The sequence below is a fragment of the Pituophis catenifer genome, unplaced genomic scaffold, assembly GCF_029215685.1.
Source record: "Pituophis catenifer annectens isolate HBS135680 unplaced genomic scaffold, rPitCat1.0.hap2 SCAF_3, whole genome shotgun sequence".
In the NCBI taxonomy this organism is placed as follows: Eukaryota; Metazoa; Chordata; class Lepidosauria; order Squamata; family Colubridae; genus Pituophis; species Pituophis catenifer.
Genome location: NW_027256883.1, coordinates 111166859 through 111190628, shown reverse-complemented (window position 1 = coordinate 111190628; position 23770 = coordinate 111166859). Strand labels below are relative to the sequence as shown.

At 37.8% G+C, this 23770-nt stretch overlaps 1 protein-coding gene across 1 annotated transcript in view; it reads right to left on the bottom strand.

Moving 5' to 3' along the window:
* The window catches only part of BRINP2 (BMP/retinoic acid inducible neural specific 2), an 87806-nt gene that overhangs the window by 15469 nt on the left and 48567 nt on the right, over positions 1–23770 (bottom strand). Inside the window, exons 3-5 of the mRNA XM_070939235.1 lie at positions 15110–15309; positions 10681–10786; positions 537–773 (exon numbers count right to left, since the gene is read on the bottom strand). Of these exons, the coding sequence (XP_070795336.1) occupies positions 537–773; positions 10681–10786; positions 15110–15309 (543 nt within the window). The remainder of the gene's footprint in view (positions 1–536; positions 774–10680; positions 10787–15109; positions 15310–23770) is intronic.

The following is a 23770-nucleotide window of genomic DNA, read 5'->3' as shown; positions in this document are numbered from 1 at the left end:
AATCAGGGGTGAAATTCAGCAAATTGGAGAACCAGTAGCGGAAATTTTGAGTAGTTCAGACAACCAGCAAATACCACCTCTGGCTGGCCCCAGAGTGGGCTGGGAATGGAAATTTTACAATATCCTTCCCCCAAGCGTGGGGAGGGAATGGGGATTTTGCAGTATCCTTCCCCTGGAGTGGGGTATCCTTCCCCTGCCACACCCACCAAGCCACGCCCACCAAGCCACATGACGCCCACCAAGCCACGCCCACAGAACCAGTAGGAAAAATATTAGAATTCCACCATTGGATAGAATACTTTAGATATCAAGGAACATGTCAAAAGGACTAACCAGTTGATGGCCTACCCAGCCAATATTTCCTCATTTCAAACTAAGCATGCTGGAAATAATTTTCTGAAACGGGAAAGAGTTATGGTTTTTGCTGAATATGTTGCTGAATATATTGCTGGCACTATTAATGGCAGAGTACAAAAAATGTGACATCTATCATCTCCTAAAGTCAATATTTGAAAATCCATTTTTCCCCATCTCACCTGATTCCCGAAACTGTTGGTTATGACTCTCCCAGATTTCCTGGATCTGGAGAAGGCTGTCTTCCATACTCTGGATGTCAGTCTCGGGACAATTGCACTGTGGGTAATTAAACCCACATTGGCACCAGCAGTCATTATCTCGGCACAGTAGCTCCCCCTCTGAATTGCAGGTGATATAACTTAGGGCAGCAACAACAAAGCGTTCTCGCAGGTACTCAGGTAATACTGCCTGAAGACCTACCAAAGGAATACAGAGTAGTCACAACCTCAGTACAGTGACATCCACATTGTGAATAAATGAGTATTTTGAAAATCAGACTGCTGCCCTCATAGTACTTTTCAGGAAAGTAAATTTTTAAATATTGCTAATTAATTTTTCAAAATTTTAAAAGAAAAAAGAAAAAAAGAAAAGTGAAGAAAAAATGGTAAGTTCAGCTAATTGTTGACAAAGTGGCATTTCAAAGGTAACACTGATATTTGCAGAGGGTCATTTTTAGATAAAAAAAATACTTCACATTAATTTTGTTTTGGAGGGCTAACTGGTTACTTAGAGATGTTCAATTCTTAAAATTATATACTGATCTTCTGGAAATTAATAGGTAGCCTGCAGATATGAATACAGTATATTTTTATGATAGCAAAAAAAAAATTATACTATAACATTGGAAGACTACCCATTCTCAATTAAGTATGCAGCAGCATGAAGAGGCTAGCTTTCTCTCTGCAGCTAAACAATCATTTTACTGCTATGAATTCCAATTAGGATTTATTTAGAAATCTAAACTGTATATATCAATTGATACGTTTATATGTTTAACTTTTCATCTGTCTCTCATTAAGTAAAATGTCTTCAGTGTTAATAACTTTATTGCATGAGACATGTATATGCACAAGTTTTATTTGACACATTGAAAATATCTGTTTTAGGTTATTCCTATTTTTTCTTCTTTTTGTTTCTTTTTTTGAACATAAAATAATAAACAAACAAACAAACAAATGGCCCAAGCAATGAAATTATTGCAGTGGGATTTGAAAACCTATCTTCCTGATAATTAAAACATTTCTAGAGGAAAACATACATAATATTTCCACATTCTTCCAATATTGATCCTCAAACTTAGAATGCATTACCATGAATAGATAGGCAGTACAACCAAAGCTATAATCACATCTTGATGAAAAACTGGACAGCTAAAGATAGATTGATAAGAAAAGCTTAAAACGCAATGTTGCAATATTTTCAGGATCAGACTCAATAAAGATAATAGAAGTTAGAGATTTAAATATATTTTTCTTTAATCATAATAGGCATTCTATATTCGCTGAATATTCAAGATAGAAGCGAGTAAAATGGGGAGGATGGCTCCTTATATATACAAGGGGTGGAGCCAGGAATGGGAGTGGTAAATTATGAATACATTAAAGTCCAAAGAATAAGTTAACCCCTGATGTTCCATATATACATTATTTACACATTAGAGAATAAGGCATTTACATCTGACAAATCCCCCTCTAAATGCCGGTTCGTTATACAACACCAGTTACATTCAGATTCAGGACAATATAATACATATAATTTAGAAGTTAAATATTTGTGTTGTTTAGAAGGTAAGGGTTTTGTTAATATGTCAGCTAATTGTTCAGAAGTATCACAATGTATTGCTTTGATGAATCCGTCTTGAGATAGTTGTCTCACGTGCTTAAATTTTATATCAATATGCCTGGACCTTTGTCCAATTGCATCGGATCTAGATATTTCAATGGCCGCTTTATTGTCTTCATGCATAATAAATGGTAAAGTAGGTTTCTTCCAAACATCTGTGATCAAATCATTGAACCATACAAGGTTATTTGCAGCTTTAGACAAGCAAACATATTCCGCTTCTGTGGTAGAAGTGGCTACCAGTTCTTGTTTACCAGTATACCAGTAAACTGGACAATCGTTCAATAGAAAAACATAACCAGAGGTACTCTTTCTGCATGATGTATCACCAGCCCAATCTGCATCAGCATAACAAATAATTTTTGGTTCTTTGTCATTATTGGGTTCCAATATTAAACAAAAATCTAATGTACTTTTCAGATATCTTAAAATTCTTTTGACAGCTTCCCAATGATACAAGGTTGGTCTGCTAACATATCTTGACAATAAATTGAGAGGTAATGCAATATCTGGCCTAGTCCAATTAGATATATAAAGGAGTGAACCTATAACTGATCTGTAAAATGTGTTGTCTTTAAACTCAGGGGAAGATTCATCAATGTTTCTGAGAAAATCAGTTTGCATAGGTGTGTCACATGTTTTGGCATTATTTAAGTTACATTTGTTTAGGAGTTCAATGATTTTATCTTTCTGAGTAAGTTTGAATCCCCTTTTTGTTTTGTTAATTTGTACACCAAGGTATTTGTTCACTCTACCTAGTGATTTTAATGAGAAGTGTTCGTTTAACTTATTTACAAAGATTTCCCTGCTCTCTTTATGCTTTCCAATATATAAAATATCATCAACATAAATTAATACAAATTCAATATGATCATTACTCTTTTTTACAAAGAAACAGTTATCAGCAGTGGTGGCGTTGAAATCCATGGTCTTAAGTACTTTTACCAAACAATCGTACCATCTTTTGCCAGATTGCTTCAATCCGTACAGACTCTTATTTAATAACCAAATTTCGTTCTTATTAGTGTATTGACTGTGTGGTGCTCTTACATATATTTCCTTATCTAATTTTGCGTGTAAGTATGCAGTCTGTATGTCATATTGAAACACGTCCAGATTGAGTGCAGATGCTACTACAAGAGCTGTTTTGACACTCTCTGTTCTCACTGTTGGTGAATATGTGTCAGTATAGTCTTCTGGATATTTTTGTGCATAACCTTGTGCAACTAGTCTGGCCTTGTATAAGGTATTACCTCCTTCTAAATTCTTAATTTTATAAATCCACCTGGTACCTATAATTGTTTTATCCTTAGGTGCGATCGCAGGTGTGAATACATTTAATCCTTGTAAACTTTCCATCTCTTTTTCCATAGCTAGTTCCCATTTTTCTCTTTCTTCACGGGGAAGTTTCAATACTTCCTCATATGTATTAGGTGTTATTTGTTCTTCATCCATATGCATTATGTAATCTTTGTATTTATTTGGTATTTGGTTTCTATTGTTTCTAATATTTCTTTCAGGTTTGCTATGGTTGTCATGCAAATATCTAGCTTCCTTTTTTGTTAATGTGTCTGTCTTTATTTTATGCTGACTATTTGTCCAAGTTTTGGTTTTGTTCTTACTTTTGTTAATACTTTGATTTTCTGTTGTTCCTTCCTCGTAAGATATATTATCTTTGCTTTTATTAGGAAATATTTCATTAAGGTGCAATTTAGACCAATTGGCCTGCTCATGGAACACAGCTGTTCTGGATACTATAAATTTGTTATTATTATCAATGAATCTGTACCCTTTGGTTCCAGTTTCGTATCCCATGAATCTTAATCTCCTGGATACGTTTTCTCCCTTTCTCCTCAATTGTTTAGGTATGTGTACGTCTGCAGTAACTCCAAATATGTGCATGTGTGCTAATTTGGGTTTTCTATTGTACATCACCTCATATGGTGTCTTATTCACAATACTGGACCATGTCCTATTTTGAGTGTAATTTGAATAATGTAAGGCTTCTGACCAAAATTGTTTGCCTAAACCAGCATCCTCTAATGTGCATCTAATCATGGTTTGTAGTGTGGAATTCTTTCTCTCTGCAATCCCATTTTGAAATGCAGAAAATGGATTGGACGTGAAATGTAGCATCCCTCTATCCTTTAACCATTGGGAGAATTCTTTAGACATGAATTCACATCCCCTATCTGTCATAATTTGTTTTATTTTGATATTATGTTGTGTTTCTATGCGTTTGTAGAATTCCTTAAATTTCTGAAAGGTTTCATCCTTGTGCTTTAATGTGTAAACAAAACCATAGCGACTGTAATCATCCACTATTGTTAGGAAGTAACGTTTTCTATAGGTAATTGATGGAGTTAATGGACCAACTAAGTCCATATGTACCAAATCAAAAATATTGTTGGTTGATCTGTTAGATTTTTTTGGTCTGGGACTGGTTTTTAGTTTGGTGGATTTACATACTGAGCATTCCAAATAATTTTCACAATTTTTTATTTTGACACCTTCTGCGTGTTCAGTCATTTTTTGTACTACAGGAAAGCTTGCATGTCCTAACTTCCTATGTAAGATGTGAGCACACTCATCATGAATTGGTTTACCTATTTTTGGTTTCTTCTCATTGTGTGTATTTTTGTTATCATGAGTTATTTTACATTCATCATTGTCACTGTTACTGACATTTTCATCATCTGCTTCAATACAATCTTCCATATTTGAATCAATGTTATGTAACCATCTTTCTTTGGTTATCAGATAGGGTAGACCCCCTTTTATCATCACAGTGCCTACATTTGTTTTGTTCTTTTCTATAGTTGCTTTCCCCTTTGAGAAAACTATATTGATGTCAGATTCTCTGCTTAGTTTTATAGCACTCAGTATGTTGTGAGGTATTTCTGGGATTAATAATACCCCCTCTATTTTCCCTAAACCAGGCAAGGTCACATTTCCTCTGCCTAATACTTGAACCTTTTCTTGATTAGCTACCTTTATCACAAACTTATCTTCTGTAAATGAAGATAATATACTTTTGTTGTTAGTGGTGTGATTTGTTGCACCAGAATCAATAAGCCAATTATTGTTCTCATCTTGTTGTGTTCTGATGCTGTCTTGTTTATTTAGCCCATTTAGTGACCCAGATTTTCTCTCTTTTGAATTTTCTCTACCCCCTCTACTTTCTCTGTAATTTGGTGGACTTCTATATTTGTGTCTATCTGTGGAAGATTGTCTGTAATTGTATTTGCTCCTATATTCTGGCCTATGTCTCTCCCTTGGGACTTTGGGACAGTCTCTTCTACTGTGTTCCCTGGATCCACAATTGTGGCATCTAAAGGCCTCATTATATTTATCTTGAAAGACTACTTTCCTAAAGGATTTGTGTTCTGTTTGGTTACTGGAACGATTTTTTCTTGAATTGTCTTCTGCTATCAATTTGTTAGATAGACTTTCTATTGATAAATATCCCAAATTAATGGTATCTAAGTGTGACATAAAGCTATCCCATGATGGATCAAGTGAATTGATAATAACACTTTTCATTGTTTGATCTGAAATCACTTCCCCCCTCAATTGCAGCTCAGCTCTTATTTTGTTTAGATTTATCAAATGCTCACTTATAGAAACCCCTGGTTTCACTCTAGAAGAAAAGAAATCCTTAGACATTCTTGTGGTTGTGGCTACGCTATCGCTGTGAAATAGATTAAACATGCATTGAATTATTTCTGATACAGTTAGGTTTGGTTTGATGCTATGATACATTGCAGGAGACACGCTAGAAATTATTATGAAAAATGCTCTATGATGTAAACAATCTATTTTTAAAGTCCAAGGTCTTCTTGGAGGACTAGTTATAAAGAATAGTAAATTTTCTTTCATAAAAATAACCTGAAGCTGTTGGTACCACTCTTGTAAATTAATGCCATCAACTCTAAGTTTTGGGAAGTCACTGGGTAAATTCCCCACATTATTTTGTCCATTACTTACAACCTGAGGCAGTCCGTGGTCTCTCAAGTGCAGGAAATTACAGAACGGCATTGGGATGCTTGTAACGAGTCTGCGCGGTTCTCTGGCCAGTTCAAGTCTTTCGGGGCTGTCTACGTAGTTTTGCACATGCGCGTTGCTCATTTCTTCTTTGGCGCCGTTGTGGAAGGTTCTCTCCATTTCAGCTCTCTCGATCCGCTCCTCTTCAGATGAGTCGGTCTCTGGCTCGGTTTTTGGGGCTTTGGTGATGGCGACGGTTCTTCTCTTTCTCTTGTGTGTGCTGGCACTCGATTCTGTCTGCGGTGTAGGACGGAATCGGCATGGCTCTCTGGGCTCGGGTGTCGTCGTTTTCGAAGTCAGGATGGGAGCGTGCAGGTCTTGAGTTGTCGGTTTGATTTCTTGCTTCTTTGTTGATGTCTTGGAAATTTTCAATCTTGGCCCAAAAGCAGCAAAAAGCGTTTTCATTGCTGACTTTACTTGAGACTTTGTTAAATCGTCTTCACTTTCTGATTTTGGTTCATCTGAAGAGTTTGAGACTTCTTTTTCACTTTCTTCGTCTGATAGCGTTTTTCGCGCCAGAAATTTTGAACTGAGCGTTTTGATTGGCTCTGCTTCACTCTCTTTTGAAGTTCGTTGAAACCAAGATGGCTGCCATTCAAAATTTCGCGCGATGTCACATCTTTTCTTTTTTACAACTATTTTCTCAGTAGTCATTTCACTCACAGTTTTTTGATCTTTGGGTTTTTCTTTAATGACGTTTTTCTCTCTCGCTGCTCCGCTGTTTCTCAGCATCTCCTGGAGGTCCGCGATGAGGCTCTCATCATTCTTTTGGCTTTTTAGTATTTTTAATATCTCTGACCTGAGTTCGTTATTTTCTATCTCGATTTCTTCCTGGTCGTTATTTTCACTCATCAGTTCTTCTTTGCTGTAGGCCCTGGTGTTGGGCCTATCTTTCTTGGACATTTTTAATTACTTATTGAGTCAATTAACCATCCTCTGCTACCAGCTTGTTGCAATATTTTCAGGATCAGACTCAATAAAGATAATAGAAGTTAGAGATTTAAATATATTTTTCTTTAATCATAATAGGCATTCTATATTCGCTGAATATTCAAGATAGAAGCGAGTAAAATGGGGAGGATGGCTCCTTATATATACAAGGGGTGGAGCCAGGAATGGGAGTGGTAAATTATGAATACATTAAAGTCCAAAGAATAAGTTAACCCCTGATGTTCCATATATACATTATTTACACATTAGAGAATAAGGCATTTACATCTGACACGCAACTTTTTGCTCACCACAGCTGAAACACAAATATGTTCAGAATAGTAAATGACTCTATGGCAGGGATCTAAATGCAGAATTGGTCTGAAGATCCATTGATTGGTCTGAATTGGTCTGATGCTCTGTTGATTGCTGAATGTGAATATAGAATGTACTGAATGTAGTGTTTTCTTTTGATAATTTCTGAATTATTTTGCATCAGAGAAGAAAGCTTCCTAAGATTATGATTTCCACACTAGAGCGACAGGATTCAACTTCCTACTGCAAAGTCTCCAGTGAAGCATACTGTAGTTAGTACTATACTGAATGCAATATTCTTTAAGGACAGTGGGCTTTATTTTTGAAACCAGTTTCTTCATAAACAGACCATAGATTAAGTCTTGCCCAGGAACCCTTCTCATAGGAAAAGCCTAAAGTTAGATCATTCCTTTGCAAATGAGCTCCACCATATGGACACAGGAGACATTTTTGCCTTTTACTATTCTTTTGAGTTGATTTCAGAAAACAATGCTGGTAAATCAAGTGAAAATAGGACTGGTAGAACAGGACTGAAACTGAAAATAGGATTGGTAAAACAGGTCAGTTAGATTTTCTACAATAATACATTTATTCTGACTTGGTCCACGTGGATGGTGTTATTTCCACCAATTGTAGAGAAAGAGAAAATAGTATTTGCTGCCTGCAAATTGAGGAAAAAACTGAAACATCTCAAAGCACTGGAAGGGAAGACATGTCTCAGTATAATTCCTTGTTCATTTAGCTGTGATTGGGTTCATCAGTTTGGCTTTCTTATTGACTTTGTCTTTTCTTCAGTGAAGAAAATTGCCTGGGAATTACCAGAACAAATTTTTCTCATAATCTGAGTATATATCTTTCTGGTCATGTCTATCCTCCTTCACTCAAAAACAAGATAAATTCATATCCAATAATAATATTGGATAAATTTGTATCCAATAATATGTGCTGGCAATTGGACACAGCATTCTAAATTATATTGGCAATATTGAGAATATCACTTAAGTAATGCACACATTTTCAAAGCACATTTTCTTCAGTTGTAGACCATGTATTTGCAATCAACAAATTTATAGCCATATCAAGATATTTTAAGCAGACACTATAAATAACACCTCTGATCAATTCACACTCTACCATTGCCATTAGTAATTATTAATATTGAATGGGTAATATTAGAATCTCTCAATTCTGCTGATTTGTGAACATCTCTGCAAGGGAGTATACACAATTCCCAGGACTGTGCACCTGAGCACTTAAATTTCAGTAATCCTAATTTATATCTGTAATATATACAAAAGCCAAAAGTTGTAATTGGGCAATATATTATTTATTTATTTATTTATTTATTTATTTATTTATTTATTTATTTATTTATTTATTTATTTATTATTTATTTATTTATTGCTGTGCCTTTGAGTCAGCTTTGGCTTCTGGCAACTGCTTAAACAAGTTAATTAGGACCAGCCAAAATGCCATTACACAATTTCTTCAACTGACCTTTTTGTCTAATTTTTTATAATTAATTTCTACTTTTGCTAATATAAGGGCAATTAAATTTCTTTTACTTCTGTCTGTATTAATCCAGGACATGTGATTTTTCTTCAGAGCACAGTCTTTAGATTTTTTGAAATTAGGGAATAGGATGAGATGGGGAAGCTAAACTGTACTAATGATCTGTGATTTAGTCTTTAACCATTTTGAGTCTAAACTGCAACTTATGTCCACGATATCTAATCTAATGTAAAATTTATCTTACAGCCTAAAAAAATTCTAAGGACCTAAAATTTTAAATTATTTCCTCTGATGGACTAGCATAGTTGTTCTTGTGTATGTATATTTGTTTGTGAATGTATTACATGCTAATGAAATATTATACAGTATATGTATATATGTGTATATACGCATATGTATATCTATATGTATATATATATATACACACACACACACACACAGTTCTGACCCAGCTCTCCAAATACAACAAACCCTCTGAAGTTAACTCAAAGGTTCCTTTATTAGCAGCCCCGGCAAAAAGTTTCTCTCTCAACACAGGCTAATAAGTCTGTCAGGCTGGAAGATGAATAGTTGTCTGCTACATCTATTCATATCTACCCTCTACCTTTTATCCCCAGAGCTAGGGTGTGGCTTCGCTAGCAGCAGTGGCTCTTCCTTCCCAAGGATCGGCCCATGGATTTCCACTGCTCTCCTCTTCTCTGTCTTTTGCGCATCTGCAGCTGTTCCACCTCCAGACCTGGGCGGTGTTGTCTCTCCATCTGAGGGCTGATGGATGGTCCAGGCTCTGCCTCTGTCTCTCTCTCTCTCTGCCAGCTCCATTCCCTCTTCCCCCTCAGAACTCTCAAATTGCCTTGATGCTGACCCTGACTGCCACATCTCCTCCTCTGATTCAGCTGCTGGAGGGGACGGTGGCTGACAGGCCACAACACACACACACACACACACACACACACATTTTGTGATTTTGTTCCAGATTTGTGATGCAGTTATATGCCTCAGCCAGATACCATAGTTGGTTGACTATCTGGTTGACTAGATAGTTGAGTCTCCTAGTTAATGAAGTGAAGCTTCAGTGAAATCTTCATTTCCCTTGAGAGGAGATTGGCTCTGTCCTTGTTGGCCATTCATAAGGCCTTAAGAACTTTGCTTTGTACTTGAGCCTGAGTGCCTGGGCATGGGTTAGAGGCTGATGTCTGGATGATAGATTAGATCCTGCCTGGCTGCTGTATGGGTTGTTGTTGTTTATTTGTTTATCTGTTTTGTATCATGTTTGTGTTTTGACTTGTTTTATTGTAAGCCACCTAGAGTCACATAAAAGTGAGATGGATGGCTACATAAATCAAGTAAATAAATAAATAACGGGTATGATAGAATGCATCAGGGAGGTTTCTGTGTGGAAATTATCTTGGGACAGTAAGAGTTATAATCATAGAAGCCATAATTTAAATTGCAATCAGTATTGGGAAAAGATGCTGGTACGGTACTGCATATCCCATTTTTAAGCACGTTGCCACATAGTTTCCTAAGAAAGAAAGCAAAGTTGTTTCAGACAGAAGAGCAATACTTTGCATTTTAGTATTCTTTGTAGCAGTATATTGCAATGACACACAAACATTACAAAGTGAGTGTCCAGTGACTAATGCAGATAAACAGAGCAGGTGAAAAGAGAAACACCCTTACCAAGTAGCTGAACCTTGTTTTCTGGGCTTTGCACGAGAACTGAACTCACAGAGTCAAGGTTGTCATAATTACTGCAGCCAAGTGGGCCTGTCCTGGTTTCAGTAACCTAAAGATGGGAAGCATATAGCTTTGATGTAAGTAAGTAAAACCTAAGTAAAACAAATAGAAGGTAACCCATTCTGATTCAAGGAGTTACTTGGATTGTCAGGAGGTACTTTTGATTGATGAAAAAGCTGGCAATGGGAGGCAGAAAAATGGTGCAACCTTTAGATTTCAGTGATTTAACCAAATGCTTCATATGGCTGAAGGGCACCAGCCAAAGGATATGCTTATTAAAAGATTATGGGTAATGAAGTACAGCACACCTGGAGGACAGGTATTGAGGGAAGCTGCCTTATAAGGTTAGATGTGGACCACAGAATTGGTGCCATCATGCCATTGTCTCCTCTCCTGCTAAGATGGTGCCTTCAGGTATACACACACCCTCTCCTTAAGAAGAGTCAATTCAAATCGTATTTCTGAATTCCATCTTCTTCCCCTGGACTATGCTATGTGCAAAATCAACAACTCATTGATTCTCCAGTGATTTCCCCCTGCTAACATATTTTGTCTACAAAAGCTTCATTCTTCATCTGATTCTGCTTAAATGGGCCTGCATTAATGTAGACATAACTAGTAACTAACTAGATCAAGTTGTAATGGATCTCGAGAGTCTCTTGTCTTATTTCAGTATGCATTCTCCCATTCATTACTGAAAATTCATAATTGCAAAAAAGTTAAAGAGACATTCCTTTCTAAATGAAGCTATTCCTTTCTGAAGAGCAAGATCTTGCCTCTTGCCTATTCTCACTGCCATCATGAAACAACACTCCCATTTCTTCCAATGTCATTCTTCTTTTCTACTTTTGAAAACATCCGTCTTTATCAACATCACTTGTAAAATTCCATATCCCATTGCAATAAGTTATGTATATTAAGTACATGAGTATAAAATTTACCAGATAACATAATTTATTCCTAGTAGAAACTATGCATTATGAAGTAGTATAGGATTGACACTGGATATATCATAGGCAATACATAAAGTGTCACCACAATTAAAATATCAATAGCAGTGAGGGAAGGAGTCTCTGGATTTATTGTAGGCAATGCTCAGAGGAAGGTAGGAGCTGGATATTTATTTTTTTCAAACTGCCATTTGCCTTTCAGAATTGCTCCAAAACTGGTTTTGTTGTGAACCCAGGAATGTATTTGAGAGTGAAGGAGAAATTATTTTTTTTAATGGATTGCAAAAAAAAAGATTTACTATTCTGGACTGCTTTGGTCAGATTCAGATTTTACCCTAGCCCTAAACAAACACAACTAATATGAAACTACCACATATTTCAGGAATCACTCCTATTTTGACTTTAAGAGGTTAGTATCAGTGGTGAGTTGCCCCCGGTTCGGACCGGTTCTATAGAACCAGTAGTAAAACCGGCAGGAGGCTCCGCCCACTGACCCTGACATCATCAGAAGCGCTCTGCGCATGCGCAGAAGCTTCTGCACATGCGCAGAAGGTGCGTGCGCAAGCGAAGCGAGCGAGCATGCGCAATCCTGTTACGAACCAGTAGTAAAGGTAAGTAGAACTCACCCCTGGTTAGTATCCTGAGGTACCTCCAGAAGAATCTCAAAATTAAAGCAAAATCAATGATTTATTTTAAAAATGTAAAATTGTCACAAAGTCACCATATTGTGAGACTTCGTACAAGAACATTCCAGAATTGACTGATTAATTTCAGTCAATTAATCTTTTTAAAAATGAAGAGATAGCTGAAAAAATAGCCATTCATTGGTGTAGAACAGGGGTGTCAAACTCAAGGCCCAGGGGCTGGATCTGGCCCTCAGGGTGCTGAGATCTGGCCCATGGGGCTGCCCTGGAAATAGCAAAGGACCTGCCCATTGTGCTTCTGCCAGTGAAAATGGAGCTTGGGAGGGCTGCATGTGCCCCCCCCCTCCGAGCTCCGTTTTCGCTGGCAGAGGGTTGCAGGAGGCCATTGCAGCCGGAAACAGAGCTCAGGAACCTGTTTTCTCTGGCAAAGAACTTGGGCCACCACAGGCATCCCTGACACAAGTGATGTTGAGCTGGCCATGCCCACTCTGGCCACATCTACCCCAGCCCCCTGAGGTCAAATACAACCCTGATGTGGACTTCAATGAAATTGAGTTTGACACCCCTGGTATAGAATATTAAACTGAACCCCTCTAACTTAACTCCCTATCAACTGATTCAGAAGAATATCATGACTGATAGCATCAAAACTAGTAAAAAGTCCTGGTCATCTGATATGATTGCCTTTCATCAATCCCAACCATCCATGATGAAAACTAAAACGAACACCTGATTCAAAACAGTTTAGATAATAAGATATGATAATGAGATATACATGGAACTAGAAATCACTCTAAATTAGAGTAAGTGTGAAAATGAATGAAAGAGACATTTCTTTTGAAGCTGATATGGTATAGAGTCATGTTGAAATATAATTAAAACAAAATAACATTTGAAGTTTTTCTACTGTTACTTTTTATATTTATTACAGTTCTCTGACTGGTTTTTATGGTGTTAATGCTGTTCATTTTGTTTTTATTTCTTATTTATTTTGTCAAATTTATTTGGGCACCATCTCAAAGTGATTCTGGGTGGCATTCAACATATAAACCATCATGGCTGCTTAATACAGGAAGGCAGTATAAAAATAAAGGTATATTAATAAAGACAGCATAAAAATACAACAGCGTATAGTACTTATACTCTAATTGGTCAAAATAATTTTAAATCTTTAAAAGTATCTTCAAATGTATATTGAGGTTACTCTCTATTAGGGCTATAAGTGGTATAATTTCAATATATTGCAATTTCTTTCCATAAAATAATTCCATACATTTTACACCCAGAAAAAATTCCAATATAAAATAAAGATTGCATCATGCTTTGGAGGCCATTAATGGTACACAGGAGAAAGGCAGATTCTATCCCTGGCAAGACTGAATCTGATTTTTCCTTCCTAACAAGAAAGTTGCAGAAGAATATAAGCCCTTCCTGTACAACTTAGAATTGTTTTAGTGAGGCTTGTGCAGAAATACCTTCCGGTAGAATATTCCCCATGTTAACACTGCCAGAACAGGAAGGGAACATTTGCACAAATATATCCATCAACTCCAAAACTTAAAAGTGGCAGTAAAGAATGAGAAACCCCCCCACCACTTCATGCATATGAAATTAAATATAAAAGTACTTTGAAATAGCAAGGCTGGAAAATTGGTTGTATAAGCAAGAGTGAAGTACATCAAGTTTGTGACAGTGCAAGAGGCAGCACTGCTTCTAAAAAAAGAAAATAAATGTATAGTAATTGGCTTGTTGAGAGAGAAGATCCCCCACCTGTACTTCCTTCTCCAAAATTCAGCATAATTAGCAAACCCAATTTCCCATAAATAGCACACAATCAACAGTTAAGGCCTGACTCTTGTTTGCTATGCCTCCTGATTCTTTGGGAAGGTGGAGGAATAGAAATAGATGGCTAACACAAAAGGTTTATAATTGTAGAAATCTCAGGGATGGGAGTTCTGATTAAGCAACCTGAAAATTATAGTCTAGGCACACAGAGAAGTTGATGGGGGGGGGGAAATAAATTGAGATGTGTTCTGTCAAATGCAGAAGAAAAAGTAAAGTAACTGGCATCCAACAGTTACAATATACTTTGGGAGAAATTGCAGGGTTCCATTCAAAACTAAAACTGTCTCCTTCCTAGCACATTGGGTTGAAAAGGGGATTAGCTGGCAAGGCTGAAAAAATGGACCAGGCGTCTAACTCATCTTAAGTAGCTTTATATATATATATATATAGTGATTGCTATAAGCTTATCTAATGAATGGAATTTGTCTGTTCTACCAAATCCAAATCCATTTCTTTGTCTATGGCTCAGACAGACAGCAACTTACACTACATACATGCATCCCTTGGGCAGCCTCTTCATCTCTCTCCCCCTTATTTTACAGTAAAGATGCAACAGGAAAATGGCATTTTAGGTCTCTGTGTATTTGTGTTTTGACATTACTCTGTTTTGGAATTCTTGAGTATCCATTTGAGTTTAAATTCTTTTTATTTCTCGTGGTTACACCCACTTTTCTATCATGCCTGAAGGCACCCAGTACCAGGAAAAACAAAACAAAACAAAAGGCTAAGTGTGGCCAAGTGTAAAAGGTTATTCATCTTTTTAATAGCTTCATCTGATGCAAAGCTAGAGTTGTTTTTCTACAGGGCTCTTGCTTTTTTAACCATCATTCCCAACTGCAGGGTCTCGGTTATTGTTCAGAGAAATGGTTTTTGCACAGAGCTCTTTCTCAAGGGCACTCTAAATAACCCTTACTTATGTGCCTCTAGATTTACCTTGATTGCAGCAGTTGCTATCTGGATATGGTGGAGACGTCTCAGGGTGCTTTCCCGATCAATGAAGTATGAGGCTGCCAACTGATGCAGTGTTTCCAAGGAAACGGTGGTGTTACTTCCACTACTCCCTGAGAGGCTACCAGCTTCTGCCTTCCGACTGAGCTTCCGTTTGTCCACAAAAATGGTCAAGGATTCTTCCCCTGTGAAGACATGAGGCTTTAGGCTGAGTTGGTACAACACCAGGATTCAGAAGCATTGAGGTAATGGATAAATTTAGCCACAAAAGAGAATAATGAAAAAAAGAAAAAATACAACTTACAACAGTTCGACTTACAACAGTTCATTTAGGAACCTTCAAAGTTACAACATCATTAAAAAAAAAAGCAACCTATGACCATTTTTCACCCTTACGGCTGTTACAGGCATCCCCATGGTCATGAGACCAAAATTCAGAGAGTTGGCAATTTTCTAATCTTTATAAGAGTTGCAGTGTCGCAGGATTATATGATCAGCTTTTGAGACCTTTTGACAAGCAAAATCAATGGGTAAATCAGATTCACTTAACTACTGTGTTACTAACTGAACAATGGCAATAATTCACTTAACAACAAAATAGATTATAAAATGGGATAAAACTCACTTAACAAAGGTCTCAAAAATTTTGAGCTCAATTGTGGTCATAAATCAAGGACTACTTGTATATAGCTTGTAGGACAGCTTTGGTCAAGATTAATTATTTACTACCCTCACCATCATCTTCATCAGTCATAAGTCATCATTTAATAAGACTCATAGCACAACTTCTGGTAGGCATACTTCACACCCCATACTTAATCATCTTGAATTGGGACTTTAATGTATTGAACCCAGCACATTGTTTGTAAAATAATCTAACCCAAGAATGGACAGAGAGCAAAGAACAAATGGAGACCAGGAAGGTGATATTGGGACGGGCTGGTTGTTGTTTGGAGGAGATTGATCTACCTTTGATTGTTGTCTCTAGGATCAAATCCATAATTAGATAAGAATATCTTGGAATCTCCTGGCCATGATGTTGATTCTTGAGATTTGGCTTCCAAGTGTTACTAGATGTTATTTTCTTCCACTTTAATTATTTATTTTTTCCCCTATCCAATGGCCCAGTCCCTACCATTAAACAAATCTGAACTTGCTTTATTTATCCATTGCACATTAATTCATTCATTATTCATTCATTCAAAATCTGATTATTATAGTATGTTATGGTTAAGGCTGTCTTTGAAAACAGTCATATGTGTTGGAATCTGGCACTGATTTCAATGGGGAGGGGGGAGTGTAAGGGCTGAATAGCCTTGAGTCCCTTTAGTGAGGAAGAGGGTGAAGGAAGATCCTCCCTAAAACTTTGAAGTATTTACAGTGTGTAATAGTTAAGCAGTGTGTGCTTTAGCCTAGCAATATTCCTATCTATTGGCGAGCAACAATGAAGATACCATAAGATCAGCTCATTTATCATTTCTGATTCCTTGCACTTGATACTATAAACTCAAAATGTTATAGTCTTAACTTCTAGATTCTAGAATCTAGAAGATTATGGGAAATGCAAATCGAAACAACTTGTTTAGCATCATTGCCTTAATTACCCATTCACTTTCAGATTAGGTTTACCAGATTCACCCTCACTCTCTGCTCTGTTGGATCACCGGCCGTTCGCTTACCCCGCCCACTTCCAATCTATTGCTGCCTCCTGAGTCCCAGCTGATGGCTAGAGGAAAAAAAACTGTTTAAATTCTTGCCACGGGGCTTCAAAGGGCCGCCCTATAGCCAGTGGTGGGATTCTGTCGGTTCTAGGGGGTTCGGCTGAACCGTTTGTTAAATTGCTGGCTCGCCCCTCCCCTCCGCACCACTATTTATTGCCAATAAATAGTGGTGGGGGAGGGATGGGCGAGCCAGCAATTTAACAAATGGTTCGGTGTTTTTTTGTAATTTTATTGGCCCGCAGAGCTTCAGCATAGGCTAATTAGCCCTTGATTAGATCGGCTCCCGACTCTCAGCTGATTTGCTCTCAGCTGTTTTGCTCAGGGCTCTGCTGCTTGCTGGAGCAGATTTTTTTCCCCCTAGCTATGCTGAAAAACAAAACTGAAAGTAAAGCAGGCTGTTGGCTTTGCTGTTGCTGCAACGTTGGAAAATTAGGCAGGCAGATTTCTTTTCTTTTTCCTCACCAAAAAAGGTAGGTGAAAACAATGGGAAATTTAGGGGAAAAGAGGAGAGTTCAAGATTTTAAAACACAAAAGAAAAAAAAGCTCTATTTAACTAGGGAATTGTAATAATTGAGATACTATTAATTGTATATTGTGTTGAAAGCAGAAATGGTTAAGTTGTGGTTTGGAGGAATATATGGGGGAAATTATTTGGTTTATTATTATTGGTAAATATAATTAATTGATTTGTAAGAAATTGGATTGCATGGAAATAATTGGAATATTCATGTTCATGAATATGGATATGAACATGCGCAAGGCGTCCCGGTCCAGAAAGGGCTGCAACTGGTGAATCAGGCGAACCTGATAAAAGGCCCCCCTGCCCACGGCTGTCATATGCTCTTCTAAAGACAGCCGTGCATCCAGGAGGACACCCAGATTGCGAGCTCTCTCTGTGGGGGGCGAAGATTCACCCCCAATAGTCAGCGATGGCACCTGCTGACTATATCGGGACGCTGGAAGCCACAGCCACTCAGTCTTGGAGGGGTTGAGTCTGAGCCTGTTCCTCCCCATCCAGACCCGCACGGCCTCCAGGCAGCGAGACATCACATCAAGGGCATCGTTGGGGTGGTCTGGGGTGGAGATGTACAGCTGAGTATCATCAGCGTACAGATGACACTTCACCCCAAAACACGGATGATCTCACCCAGTGGCTTCACATAAATGTTGAACAGAAGGGGCGAGAGGACCGACCCTTGCGGCACTCCCCATGCGAGGTGCCTCGAGGTCGACCTTTGGTTTTTTACAAAAATAGATGAGGAATAAATATGGCAAAAAGGAAATATAGAAATTGTAAATTTAATTGAAATGACTAAACACTGTTTAAATTTGTGAACTGGCCAAATACTCTGTTCAAAGTGGAAGAAATCTCCTTCTAGGTTCTGCTCCAAGTGGGGAAAAAGACACTGGAAACATGGAGACTGCTTGGAAAGATGGTTTAATGGTGGACAGGATCACATGGCTTGAGTTCCTGAACAGAAAAGGGCAGATACAGTAAATCCTCGGGTTTTTACGCTCTCTCTGGCTCTGCATTTCTTGGGGCCCCGAAAGAGTATCCTGATTGGTTGTCAGATTCCCAGGGGGTGGGCGTCTTAGCTAGCCTTGCTGGCTGATGGTCACATGTGCTTCCCAGGTCACATGTGATGAGTTTCTGCTGCTATTGTGTAGAGGGCTAATCCTATCTTTATTGGATCTTTGGCAATTCCTACTATGGCTGTGCCTGAAGGAGGTAGATCTTTGTTATGTAGAATAGACTGGCCCAGGCCTTAATGGCCCAATGACAAAGGGTGGGGGCAGGAAGATGGGAGCTGCTTCAAAACATGCTTATCCCAGGGAAATATAATATTCTGCCTTTTTCATATTTCCTAAAATATTTCACTCTTCCAGGAAAGGGGTGGGTGCTAACTTCCTACAAAAGAAAATACATTGTATGTTTGTATGTGTGTTTCTAATTATTGTTATTTATTCATATTTGTTCTCTTTTATTCTTTAAAGTTTAACAATTCATTCTTTATCTTAATATCTTCATATTTGTTTGGGGTTGGCTTTCTTCCCTTTCATCTTTTTTATTGTACAGCAATCTTTCTCCTCAAACCTACCATCTCTCTCTTTTCTTTCCATCTTACTTTCTCTTCCTCCCCCTCTTCTTCTCCTCCCTACTTCCTCTTCCTTTCTCCTTCTCCTCCTCTCTTCCTCCCTCTCTTACCCTCACTCCTACTCTAATTTCCGTTCCCTTCCTACATCCCTCTCTATTGCTGTATCCTTTTATGCATATGGACTACTCAGAGGGCTGAAAAAGTTTTTTCTGACTGGTCCTCGCACTTTTGACTAGTCCTCGAACTTACGACTGTCCTCACATTTTACTTTTTTGCCCTATCTTGTCACCATGGTGAAGAGAAGCAGTTGTGAAATGAGTGACATGGTTGTTAAGAATGCTACAATGGGAATAAATGATGACCAGTCATAAGTGCGAAGACTGGTCAAAAGTGCGAGGACCTGTCAGAAATCACTTTTTTCAGCCCTCTGGGTAGTCCTTTTGTGCACATGGACTACTCAGAGGGCTGAAAAAGTTATTTTTGATGGGTCCTCGCACTTTTGACCAGTCCTCGAACTTACGACTGTCCTCACATTTTACGTTTTTGCCCTATCTTGTCACCATGGTGAAAAGAAGCAGTTGTGAAATGAGTGACATGGTTGTTAAGAATGCTGCACGGGCATAAATGTGAGGATGGTCGTAAGTGTGAGGACCAGTCAAAAGTGCAAGGACCTGTCAGAAATGACTTTTTTCAGCCCTCTGAGTAGTCCCTATACACATAGCCATGGCCACCCGGTCACATGACCAGCTAGCCACGCCCACCCAGTCACATGACATCCAAGCCACACCCACAGAACCGGTAGTAAAAAAATTTAGAACCCACCCCTGGTTGGGGGTCACCACAACATGAGGAGCTGTATTAAAGGGTCGCGGCATTAGGAAGGTTGAGAACCACTATTCTAGAAGATTATGGGAAATGCAAATTGAAACAACTTGTTTAGCATCATTGCCTTAATTACCCATTCACTTTCAGATTGGGCTAGAAAAACTCAGATAATTTCTAGACAACAAATTGTTTTCACAATTTGAATGTCATCTAAACATCTAAAATGTTGTTGCCATCTAAAAATTGTCAAGATTTTTGTAGTCCAAATCTGATAGCCATATTTCAAATGCAATTTGATTTAAGGTTTTCCAAGCCTGGGAATTTCATATTTTAATGAATGTGTTTTCCTTAACAAGTCAAAGATCTAATAAAAGTAAAGGTTTTCCCTATCCAGTTGTGTCCAACTCTAGAGAGTGGTGCTCATCTCCATTTTTTAGCTGAAGGAGCCAGCATTGTCTAAAGATGTTTCCATAGTCATGTGGCCAGCATGACATCATGCTGCAGCGTAAGGCGTGTGGCAAAACACAGAACACTATTATTCTCCCACCAAAGTCGTACCTATTTATCTACTTGCATTTGCATGCTTTCAAATTGCTAGTTGGGCAGGAGCAGGGGCAAGAATGGGAGCTCACCACATTGCACGGGGCTTGGGTTTCAAACCCAGGCTGTCAGCTTTCCAGCTAACAAGCTCAGTTTCTTAACCGCTGAACCATTGCACCTCCAAAAGATCTAACAGTCTATTCTACATTTGCAACAAATCCTAAAAATTGGGAGCCAACTCTGATTGTCCCCATAGTATAGGATTTCTTCTCTGAGGAAGTAAAACTTAAGAAAGGGATCTTTTTATTGTCTTTTCACATACATTTTAAATTGAGAAATTAACATTTTCATGTTTGTTTAAATAACAGATTTTAATTTATATAGGGTTGGTTAAGTTAGTTTCAGGTTTTTTGTTTTTTATTTATTTTTTCCAAATTTAAACATAAAACATAACTTTCAAGAGCAAAAATCTCAATCCGGTCATAGATGGTTACCACGCTTACATTCCTTTCACAAGCTCAATTCACAATTTCCATTACATCTTTTATAAGTAAACAAAAAAGAAAAGAAAAGAAGATAAAAAAGAAATTCAAAACTTAAAAAAATCAATTTTAACTCAAATTTAACATTTACATCTATATAAATCCATTATATCTATTCAAAATTAGTTTCAAATTCACTTTCACTCATTTTTACATCTGTATAACAATTCTAAACATATCTTTATTCTTCTTTACCTTATATCTTATACAAGTCATATCAAAATAATTTTTACAATATTCTAACCTCTTGTTAAGTGTTTACCTTACAATTTTATCACCATTTATTCTTAATTTCAATTCAATACCACTCCATTTTATTATATTTTATAAAACAACGTTTTGTCTAATTTTAATCCTTTGACTCTTATCCTCAAATCAGTTTACCTTAGTTTTTTTCTCCCAGTTTACATATTACACAGATTTCTCACAAAGACATATTTTATTTACTCCAATTTCTAATGTATTTTCCACTATATCTCCCTCTAATATTTAACTATCTTCCAGTTTATTCTATTTGATTAATTTTCAGCTTGATCCCCTCCAAAACACCAACTATTTAGTTAATTTCAGAATAGTTCCTCAATCTCCTCCAACTCTCCTCCTATTTGTTTGGCTGTTTCCAGCATTTTGTGGGCTGATTTTCAGCATAGTCTCCTCCTTAACTCCCTCCATTGTTTGGCTGATTTCCAGCATAGTCTCCTCCAACTCTCCTCCTATTTGTTTGGCTGTTTCCAGCATTTTATGGGCTGATTTCCAGCATAGTCTCCTCCTTAACTCCCTCCATTGTTTGGCTGATTTCCAGCATAGTCTCCTCCAACTCTCCTCCTATTTGTTTGGCTGTTTCCAGCATTTTATGGGCTGATTTCCAGCATAATCTCCTCCTTAACTCCCTTCATTGTTTGGCTGATTTCCAGCATAATCTCCTCTAATCTCCCTCCATTGTTTGGCTGGTGTCCAGCATAATTCCGTCCAGCACTCCTCCTATTTATTTAGCTAATTTCCAGCACTTCTAATTAATTTCTAACGTATTTCCACCGAGTCTCAAACACTTATCTAGTTGGTATCCATTCCACACATTTTAACTGTAATATAATTATCTGTTTTATATCATTTTTCCGTCCTACTCTTTCAATTTAAATCTCAATATATTTCATAATAGTCATCATTTCCAACATGTATTACCTTAATTCAAGACTAATCACTAGCATCTGTGTATCTTGTATTTTGTTCAATCAATCCTTATTCATCAATTTAACATTTGTTTGCAAATTAAAATTAAAACATATTACATCAAACATTACATTTTCTTAAAATTTTCCTGCCTCAAAATATATTCTTCTTTATTATTTTTATCCCCTTGATATCATCCACTATTTTAATAGCCACCTCTTATTTTCTATCTTTATTATTTCACAACCCTTCCTGTTTTTATCCAAAAATCATATATACCTAGGCTTTTAAACTTTATCATATATACATAGGCTTTTAAACTTTACATTTCAGTTAGTCACATTTAAATTTATCCACTTTAATTCTTCCTTTTCCTCTTTGTCCAAAGTGCTCTATTTCAAGGTTCATCAGTTCAAAGTAAAGAATTTCTGTATATCCCTTTAAAACTTTTAAAATGTCTGTTCCAAGCATAGTGCATCAGCTTCCTGTCTTTGTTAACTACGCCACACCTGGCTTTTGTTTACAGTTTTGTCAGTCTCCATTGTTAAAATCCAAAATGTTCTTTCTTTCTTCTTTCTTCTTTCTTAAAATCATCTGGGACAGAGTAGGAATCTCCAAAATCCTTATATCCAATATTAATTTCAAGTAATCCAAGGTAAAAAACCAATTAACATATTTCTTTTCCACCCAGAAAGGGAAATCTCTTCAATCCACTTCCCTGCTTAGTCACTGCAGACTCCATGGCTATTTTGTAGCCATCCAACTGTCTATCTTCATTAGCTTCATTAGCTTCATTTTCTTTTAGAGGCATTAATTCTCAGGAATATCCATGTCTCCTATCCACTCCAGTTAAAGGCACAGACAAATTTCAGAAATTTATTAATGCCAAATCATCCAATTTAAGTTTACTGCAACAAAATTCAATTTGGGTCTTTTACCCATTTTTTTTTCTTTTCAATCTTTAAGCCCCGCAGTCCAGCAGCTGCTTTTAAATTTGGGGTCTTATTTTCCAATAATTCCAAATAGGTACGTTATATTGCCTGGATTGGTGTCACTCATCCGGCTTCTTGATCTTTGCTCTTTCTTCATCTTCTTCCTCCAGCACAATCCATGTTCCCGGTTGCCGCGGTTTCAGGGCAGCCACCATGGCTGCCGTTCCGTTGCCGCCGACATGAAGGAGAAGCCTCCGGCCCCAAGGAACCTGCCTGTTCCTCTCGGCTGCCCAAGGCGTTCCTTCTGTTGTGGCCCCGCCCTCTGAGCCTGTCCCATCGGAGGAAGAAAGCTCCGAGCATGAGGAAGAGGAGTCAGCCAGGCCTCCCTCTCCAGGCCCCTCCCCTCTGGCATTGTCTCAAGTGCCGGCCGAGGGAGAGGAGACAGCTGATTCGAGTCAAAGTGATAATGACACATCATTCCTGGACGCACGCCTCCGAAGGCGTGATAAACGTTTGCAGCAGCTTGGGAGGCGTGCTAGGGATTAGAACTGAGTCACTGGACCACACCCCAGAGACCACACCCCAGAGACTATATAATAGAGAGTGGTGGTCAAGGATCTTTTGTGACGAACAAAGCAAAACCTTGGAGTCACTAAAGCCTCGTCCGGAACTGCTGGGAGGAATATTATTTCTGTTTGGACTTTCTTGAACGTTCGTATCTTATCTGTCTATTTGTGAAAATAAAGTAACTTGGCAGACGGTGTGTCTATCGCTGCCAAGTTGGAGATAAGAACTGGGTGCGTTCCAAAGTGTTTCCTTA